This window comes from Microtus ochrogaster, unplaced genomic scaffold (genome assembly GCF_000317375.1).
Source record: "Microtus ochrogaster isolate Prairie Vole_2 unplaced genomic scaffold, MicOch1.0 UNK68, whole genome shotgun sequence".
Taxonomy (NCBI): Eukaryota; Metazoa; Chordata; class Mammalia; order Rodentia; family Cricetidae; genus Microtus; species Microtus ochrogaster.
Window position 1 is genome coordinate 1,355,059 of NW_004949166.1, and position 9,706 is coordinate 1,364,764.

At 45.5% G+C, this 9,706-nt stretch overlaps 1 protein-coding gene across 1 annotated transcript in view; it reads right to left on the reverse strand.

Annotated features, from left to right (window-relative positions):
* Window positions 1-9,105, reverse strand: part of Crkl (CRK like proto-oncogene, adaptor protein) — a 42,798-nt gene extending 33,693 nt beyond the window's left edge. The window contains exon 1 of the mRNA XM_005369991.2: window positions 8,309-9,105. Within this exon, the coding sequence (XP_005370048.1) occupies window positions 8,309-8,619 (311 nt within the window). The 5' untranslated portion in view covers window positions 8,620-9,105. The remainder of the gene's footprint in view (window positions 1-8,308) is intronic.
* Window positions 9,106-9,706: the final 601 nt, after the last annotated feature.

A 9,706-nucleotide genomic window follows, 5' to 3' on the forward strand; every position in this document is an offset into this window, starting at 1 on the left:
CCAGGATAGGCTCCAAAGCTACAGAGAAACCCTGTCTGGAAACCCCCCCCCCAAAAAAAAGAATGCAGTGATAAAATTGATCAGATCCAGATGTGCACTTAAGTCGAAAGCAGTGGTTCTCCACCTGTGGGCCATGACCTCAGGTATGAAATGACCCTGTTGCACAAGGGTTGTATATCGGATATCCTGCATATCTGATAAATTTACATTACAATTAATAACAGTAGCAAAATTACAAAGTAGCAACAAAAATAATTTTATTTTTTAGAGGTCACCACAATGTATTAAAAGGGTCACAGAATTAGAATGTTGAGAACTACTGATCTAAAGGTTTTGAAGTGAGCCCTAGAAGAGAATCTTCTCTCCAGCAGCCACAAAGCTCAAGTTGCTCTGTGGAAATTCAAACTGAAGCCTTCATTATAAGGTTGGCATAATGACAACTAAATTAAAATACCAGCCTCTGAAAGTGCTAGCAGTTAAAATAAGGGCATTAATTGGTTAAAAAAAAAAGGGGGGATCCTTTATCTTGGGATGGAGATGTGTGGGAAGACCCTATTGAAGCTGAGAATTTGAACCCTCAGATTCTCGAGGGTTTATCTCACCTGAGGAAGCAGTCTCCCCACCCTCAGCAGATGTACCTCCACCCCCACCCCTGAAATACTGCCTTTTCCAGTATTTGACTAAGGAAATTAATCCTTCACTGTCTGCTAAACAGCAGTGATTTTCTCTGAAGAAAATGCCATGCAAGATAATACTGATGTCCCTTAGGGCTCACCCTTTTCCTTGTGCCAGTCCTTAGGGTCATACATGCTGCTGCTCAGTAAGATGAATTAAATGCAATAGATTTAATGGGGTCTGGAAGTAGCAGGGGCCAGGTGGCAGTACTGAATCACTAAAGGCAAGGTGATCATATATAGTCCCTGTGATAGACAGCATAGACAAAGCAATGTCCATAATGGCCTAACCCATAATGAACAGCACAGGCAAAGTCATTCTTATGATGGCGTTGGCTCCTATGGACCTTTGGTACTGGCTAATAAAACATGGTGTTTCCAGGCATGAAATAGATAAGAAACTCTGAACAATCAAGCTGAGGCAGTGAAGGAAACCATCAAAAACAGATGTAATTTAATAAGGGGCCATGTTCCAGCCCTAGCAAGCAGCAGAGCTTGGCAAATCCAGCCACATGGTTCTGGCTGTAGAGTCAAGGCTAGAAGAAAGGGGTTATGGAGTCTACCTTTGTGACAACAGAAAGCCTCTGAAGCCAGGCATGTGTCAGGGATGTTCCTGCATGGAGGCCTAGAGAGGTCATTTCACAAAGCTGTGAAGGTGATGCCTGGATTGTCTTGCAGATCCCAACATGTTGGAGATGCCAGAGCTGTGGGATACCTGTCAAGGAAAGATGCTAACAGGAAGTGGAACCAGCCTAACAGAAGTGTTGCAGTTAGGGCTGGAGAGATGGCTCAGCGGTTAAGAGCACTGCCTGCTCTTCCAAAGGTCCTGAGTTCAATTCCCAGCAACCACATGGTGGCTCACAACCATCTGTAATGAGATCTGGCGCCCTCTTCTGGCCTGTAGGCAGAATACTGACTGTATACATAAAAAAATAAATAAATCTTAAAAAAAAAACAAAAACAAAGAAGTGTTGCAGTTAACAAAGATGAAAGGAGGTGGAGATCTGAAGAGTATTTTGACATCAGACATGGAGAGGCAGAGCTTGTCCAACTGCTTTTTAGTCTTGCTTTGGTGCAGTATTTACTCACTATCCTCTTTCCTCCATTTTGGAACAATAATGTATATCCTGTGCTATTGTATGTTGGAAGTATATAATCTGCTTTTTGCTTTTTATTTTACAGGGAATTACAGTTAAGAGACTACATGAGTCTCAGAAGAGACTTAGGACTTTTATAGACTATGGGTACTTTTAAAGTAGGACTTAATGTATTTCTGAATTATGATATGGCTACAAGTCTATAGGGGACAGGGAGTAGAATGTAGTAGTTTGAAAGAAAATGGTTCCCCAAAGGCTCACAGGGAGTGGCACAATTAGGGGTATGATCTTGCTGGAGTAGGTGTGACTTTGTTGGAAGAAGTGTGTCACTGGGGATGAGCTTTGAGGTCTCAGAAGCTCAAACTAGGCCAAACTGCACTCAGTCTCCTCCTCTGCCTGCTGATCCATATTTAGTATCGCGGTTTCTTCTCCAGCACCATGTCACCCCCCCCATGTTGCCATGATTCCCATCAAGATGATAATGAACTAAACTTCTGAACCTGTGAGGCAACACCAATTAAATGTTTTCCTTTATAAGAGTTGCCATGGTCATGGTGTCTTTTCACAGCAACAGAAATCCTTAGACAGTTTACTGCATATTTGCTTGATCTGTATAAGCAGAAAAAAAATCCTTCGACAAATGAATGTTAGATTGGATCATGGAAAAAGGGATCTTAATCACAGTTCATGAACCAATTTCCAGACTGGAGCCAGAACAAATGAATAAAGGGACAACCAGGTTCCCCTGAGGAAGGAATTGGATAAAATATCTAAGAGTTTTACTGTTAGTCTTTCTCTACCTTCCCTAAAAGGACCTACACTGGGGGAAAGAAAATCAGACTGATCCGGGGTCTACTGTATACTAGTTCTGCATTGATGCTGATTTTGGGAGACACCAAGAAACATTGTGGCCCTCCATTTAATGTAGGAGCTTATGGGGGTCAGGAGATTATGTATGGAGTTTTGGCTGAAGTCTGGCTCACAGAACTCATCTTGTGGTTATTAACCCAGTCCCAAAATATATAATTGGAATAGATATACTTAGAAGTCATTGGCAGAATTCTTACACTGGCTCCCTGACCTGTGGAATGAGGGCTATTATGGTTGGAAAGGCTACATGGAAACATCTAGAGTTGCCTCTGCAAGGGAAAATAGTAAATCAAAAACAGTATCACATCCCTGGAGGAATTACGGAAATTAGTGTCACTGTCAAGGACTTGAAAAGATGCAGGCATGGTGCAGGTCCCCACCACATCTCCCTTTAACTCTCCTATCTGGCCAGTGCAGAATACTGATGGATTATGAAGATTGACTGTTAACTATACAAAACTATCAAGTAGCCGGGCGGTTGGTGGCGCACGCCTTTAATCCCAGCACTTGGGTGGCAGAGGCAGGCAGATCTTTGTGAGTTCGAGGCTAGCCTGGTCGACAAGAGCTAGTTCCAGGCTCCAAAACTACAGAGAAACCCGTCTCAAAAAACAAAAAACAAACAAAAAAAACCAATCAAGTAATGACCCCAATTGCAACTGCTGTACCAGATGTGGTGTCCTTACTTGAGCGGATTAACACATCTCCTGGTACATGATATGTATGGATCTAAGGACCACACAATCTGCTTTCAGATGGCAAGGACAGCAATATACATTTACAGTATGTACATTTGCAGCCTTGTGTCATCATTTCATTTGAAGGGATCCCTTCAACAAAATATCGCATTGGTTTACTGCATTGACAACACTATGTTCACTGGACCAAGCAAGCAAGAGATTTAGAATTCTTGTTAACATATATGCACATCAGATGAGAAATAAATCCAACCATAATTCAAGGGCCTTCTACCTCAGGGAAATTCTTAGGAGTCCAGTAGTGTGGGATGCACAGAGATATTCCTTCCAAGGTGAAGGACAAGTTATTACACCTGGCCCCTCCCACAACTAAGAATGAAGCACAATGTTTAGTGGGCCCATTTGGATTTTGGAGACAGAACATTCCTCACTTGGGTGTGGTATACCAGCCCATTCATCAAGTGACTCAGAAAGCTGCTAGATTTGTGTGGAGCCTGAACAGAGGCTTTTCAATGGGTCCAGACTGCTGTTCAGGCTGCTCCACCACTTGGACCACATGACTCAAAAGACTCCTCTGGTATTTGAGGTGTCAGTGGCAGACATGGATGCTGTTTGGAGCCTTTGGCAGGTCCCTGGAGGTGAGCCACAGAGGAGACCTTTGGGATTTGGGAGCAGAGCTCTACCGTCATCTGCAGACAACTACTCTCTACCTTTGAGTGACAGCTCTTGGCTGCTATTGGGCCTTAGTAGAACCTGAACCTTTGATAATGGGTCACCAAGTTACCATGCAACCTGAGCTGCTCATTGTGATCTGGGTATCATCTGACCCATCAAGCCATAAAGAAGGACGCGCACAGCAGCACTCTATGGCAAGCCAACTGAAGTGATATAGATGTGATCAGGCCCAGGCAGGTCCTGAAGACACAAGGAAGTTGCATGAAAAAGTTGCCCAAATGCCTATGTTTTCTATGCCAGCTACAATGCTGTCTGCTTCCAGCATGCACCTGTAGCCTCATGGGCTGTGCCCTATGGTTAGTTGACAGAAAAAGAAGACTAGGGCCTGGTTCACTGATAGTTCTGTTTGCTATTCAGGCACCAACCAGAAGTGGACAGCTACAGCATTATAACCCCTTTCCAGGACAACCTGAAGGCTACACATCTTCACTGTGGGCAGAACTTCAGGCAGTACACAAGGTCATACATTTTGGTTGGAAGGAGAAATGACCAGATGTGTGATTGTTCACAGGCTGTAGGCAATGGATTGCCTGGATGGTCAGGGACTTGGAAAGAGCATGACTGGAAAATCGGTTAGAAAGATTTTTGAAGAAGTATGTAAATAGATATCTCTAAAAGGGTGAAGATGTGAAGATACTTGTGTCCCATGTAAACACTTATCAAAGGTGACTTCTACAGTGGAGGAGTTCAATAATCAAGTAGATAAGAGGACCCGTTCTATGGACTGTCAGTCTTTTTCCCCAGTCATCCCTGACACTGTCCAATGGGCCCGCAAAAAAAGTGGCCATGGTGGCAAGAGATGGGGTTATACATGGGTTCAACAACATGGACTCCCAGTCACCAAGGCTAACCTAGCTACAGTTCCTGTTGAGTGCCAGATCTGTCAACAGCAGAGACCAACACTGAGCCCTTGATATGGCACCATACCCCAGGATGACCAGCTAGCAACCTGGTAGCACGATGTCTACACTGGTCACTTCCTCTGTGGAAAGGATAAAGCATTGTAATAGGTTAGAAAAGATATTCTGGTTATGGAGTTCCCTTTCTTGCAAACAATGCTTTGGCCAAAACCCCCATCCATGGATTGATGGAATGCCTGATGCACCGACATGGTATTCCACACAGTATTGCTTCTGACCAAAGAACTCACTTCACAGCCAAAGATAAGCAACAGTGGGCTCATGATCATGGAATTCACTAGTCTCATAATATTTCCCACCATCCTGAAGCCCCTGACCTGACAGAAAGATGGAACAGTCTTTTGAAAACATAGCTATAGCACCAATTAGGCGGCAGCAGCCTGGAGAGCTGGGGCAGATTCTCAAGGCAGCATATGCTTTGAATCAGCATCCAACATATAGTACGGTTTCTCTCATAGCCAAGATCCATAATCCAGGAGTCAAGGAGAGAAAGAGGAAATGGTTCCAAAACCACCCCTAATGATCCGCCAGGAACATTTCTACTTCCTGTTCCTGCAACCTTAAGTTCTGCTGGCCTAGAAGTTTTGGTTCCAGATGGGGAAGAGCTCCTGCCAGGAGATACAACAAACATTCCCATTCTACTGGCAGCACAGACTTCCCCTGGCCACTGTGGGCTTCTGATACCCTTGAGCCAACAGGCTAAGAAAGACATAACAATGTTAAGAGGGACAACTGACCCAGATTACCAAGGGGAAATTGGATTTCTTCTCCCCAGTGGAGGAAGACAGATTATGTCTGAAGTGTAGGAGATCCTCTAGGGTGTTTCTTAGTCCTACCGTGTCCTGTGATTCACGCCAATAGGAAACTACAACAACCTGATCCAGGCAGGATGACAAAGGACACGGGCCCTTCAGGAATGAAGGTATGGGTTACTCTTCCAGGAAAAGCCAATACCTGTCAGATGCTTGCTGAGGGTGGAGGAAACACGAAATGGAGAAAGGTAGTTAGAAATACCAGCCAAGGCCACCTGACCAGTTGTAGTGACAAAGATTAAAATCCACACATGTGTTTCTACCATATTTTGTTAAGTATGTGTTTGTACAGATATTTGTGGTTTTCCCTCTATTTCTTTATCATGTAATATAACATCAAGAGACTATCAGTAATTATCATATTTAAGTTTTGAGACACTAAAAGAATATCTCTCAAGGGACAGTGCCCTCTATTCTAAAATTTATAATGCTTTTGCAGTTGTACAAAGGATAGTTATGTTAGAAATAATTATGACTTAGTTATTATTTTCATTTGGAAATTGAGCATGACAGAAAAGATACCAAAGTGTGTCAAGTAGAGCTAAGAAAAATTTCAGAAAATTTCATTGGTAATACAGAAATACATTGGTACTGAGAAGACATATGAAGTAGAATTAGGTTTAAGGATAACAGGAAGCCATTGCAGTATATACTTTTCCTCCTTGAGAGAAATCTAATAATTAACTTAGACTTTCTCCAACACCTGTTACATTGTTGCAAGCATGTTTTAATAAAGGTTTAAAGTCAATAATATAATTCACTTTCACAAATTAGGTAATTTAAATATATTACCAAACATTATACTTCCTAAGTTTATCCAAGCTCCTAGACTGAAATTATTAAAGGTGACAGCACCTGCCAGCATCTACCAGAACCTCCACGTGGCACAGAGTTCTTAGTATCCTCATCTCTACAGTGCAGACTACTATTTACAGACACTTTCTGGGTTTTACATTTTTTAAACTATTGATGTGTGTGAATACTCACTTGCCATGGTGCACATATATTGCGGCTAAAGGACAACTCTGAGGAGTCGGTTCTCTCTCTTCCACATGTATGTGGGTTTGGGGATCCAACTCAGGCCATCTAGCTTCTTCGGCTGCTGCAAACACTTTCACTCACCAAGCCATCAAGCCTAGCCCCTTCTCCATGTTTCTTTTTACTCCAATGACTTTGGCAGTTAATTTTACACTACTTCTTCTATCCCTTGGCTTTTAGTAGGTGTCCTTAATGAAGTACAGTACCTTTTCAACTTCAAAGTTAGGGGCAAATTACCCCCTTAGCAATTCTATGAAGTCACTTCACCCTGAAAAGTCTAAATCAATCCTCAATCCCTTTTAGAAAATAGCTTAGAAATAAGCCGGGTGATGGTGGCGCACGCCTTTAATCCCAGCACTCGGGAGGCAGAGGCAGGTGGATCTCTGTGATTTCGAGACCAGCCTGGTCTACAGAACTAGTTCCAGGACAGGCTCCAAAGCCACAGAGAAACCCTGTCTCGAAAAAAAAAAAAAAAAAAGAAAAGAAAGAAAGAGAAAATAGCTTAGAAATAAACCAGGCAGTAAAGTACCTTTGAAAGCCTCTACTTTTTCAACTCACATTTGATATCATTTGATATAATTTAATGATATTCATTAGGGGAAATTAAAGCAAATTATAAAGCAATGCATTTTACTTGAAACACTTAAGTGATCAGCTTCTTTCTTTTCTTTTCCTTTAAGACATGGTTTAGCTATAGCCCAATTTGGCTTGGAACCCAAGGTCCTCTTTTCTTGGGGGTGGGGAGGTTAGGGGTGTGCACCTCGTTCATCCAACTGTACTGTTTCTTTAAAGAATACGTTAAGCTACTAAATTTAATTATCAAAAAAAATTTAAAACTAAATTAATGTGGAATTAAAGTAAATACACTTCCCACCCTGGGGAAGGGAGGTGATGATACAAATTTCCTCAAATATAATCTCACCCTCTTTCCTTTGTAATCCTAGTCTTTTTTTTTTTTTTTAAAAGGAGGGGTGCTACTTCAAGGTCGTCATCAGATTTTCAGATTTCTACGTTTTCGGTTCATTTTAACGATTTTGCAAAGGCCGTGGCCAGTTCTTAACCTACAGTTAGCTGCTGAGATGCAGAGCTTCCAAAAACCTTAAATGGTGTACAAACTTTCCGCGAATTTTCGAGGGGAGAGAGTCATGGCTATCTTTGGATTCTGAAGGAAGTCTACAGACTTTTTAATGTCGTTAAAAAGAATTCTGCATTATTATTACAGTCAGCCAAAGTGGCAAAATTGTGTGTATGTGTCGGCGGGTGCATTTGAACAATACAATCACAGCTAAATGTCTAAATAAAAAGCATCCTTCCATCCAGTGACCCAGATCCTGACACTGGCCTTCGAATCCGAATGTCTTCTGGTTTAGAATGAGAAAAAGAAGTTCAATTTCCCCCACCCTCAAAATTCAATTATTTCACCGACCCTCTGCATCGGGTCAGGTTCCGAGCCAGAGAACGGCGTACCTGGGCGCTGGTTCGATTAAGGTGGTAGTATCCAGGTAGTGGATCTTGTAGAACTCCAGCAAGGCCGGCAAATGATCGAACTCCTGGTCCCCGATCTTAAAGCGGCGGTTGGGCAGGGAATTGATGATGTAGTGCGAGACACGCGAGTTCTCGGACACGGACAGTACATAGTCCCCGGGGCAGGTAGAGGAGTCCCGGACTAGGAACATGCCATGGCGCTGGCCCTGGAGACGGGTCTGCGCCTCCTGGCGAGACACTGGTCCCATGTACCAGGCAGAGCGGTCTGCAGAATCAAACCTGGCGGACGACATGGTGTTGGGGTCCGGGGATGGGCGGCGTCTGCTGCTCTCGCCTGCTCGCGAAGCCTTTACCCGCTGTCGGCTTTGGGGCCGAGGAAGGGCCTCTCGGAAGAGCAATCAGAGGGCTGGGTCAGGACCTCACCCTCGGCTCCGGGCCCCGCAGCATCCTCCGCCACCGCCCGCCTGCACCGGGCCGCCTCACGGAAAGAGCCGGCCAGGAACACTGGGCAAAGCCCCGGGGTCGAGGTGGGTGAAGCGGAGCAGTAGCGGAGGCCGCCTCGGGCTTCTCGGCTGCCCGGCGTCCAGGGGTGGCTCCGATGACTTCTGTCCTGGAAGCCGCCGGCTCCGCAGCCTCAGGAGCCCGCAGCGACCCTCGCCGCCACCCGAAGCAGCCTACTCCAAAGAGAGTCGCGCCTCCCGGGCCGTTTCACCCAGCCCGTTCCCAATAGCCACAGCAACAAAATGGCGGACGCGGGAGAAGCGGCCGGGCACCTCCCCCTTGGTCCAGCGCACTCCCTCTGCGCACGCGCGGAGCCGGGCGCTACCCCACCGCGGGGGGGCCTCCCGTTGACGTCTCCCGGGGCAGCCAATCAGGAGTGCGTTCGCGAGGGTCCCGCCGTGAGCCGCTCGTGCTGGCTCCCGCGTTCGGGGAGGAGGCTGAGGAGGCAGTGGGTCAGGTCCTTCCTGGGCCGCAAAGCAGCAGCCGGGAGACTGCAGCCGCCGCTCTCGGGCCTCCTGCACTCGGCAAGAAAACAACTGGAGCCGAGAAGGAGCAGCGTTTTGGAAACCTGTTTCAGGGAACAAAGCCTAGCGCGCTGGCTGGATGTTTGGCCAGGGAGGCGTGGCCCTCAGGTGACTGCGAGCTAGAGGGCCCTGGTAAATCAGGTGGCTCAGGAAAGGCATGACCTAGGGTGCGGTGACCATCAAATAGGTTACTGAATAACGCCTGCCCTAGGAGATCCGACTTGACACACGAGGAATGACGGTGAAGATCAGCTTGAATACTGCTTTAGGAAGACTACAGTGTGGTGACACCCGGGCCACCACAGGCTCTGATGTGTAACACCCCCGTGTCCGGCTTGCCAGTTGTGCCTTCTCC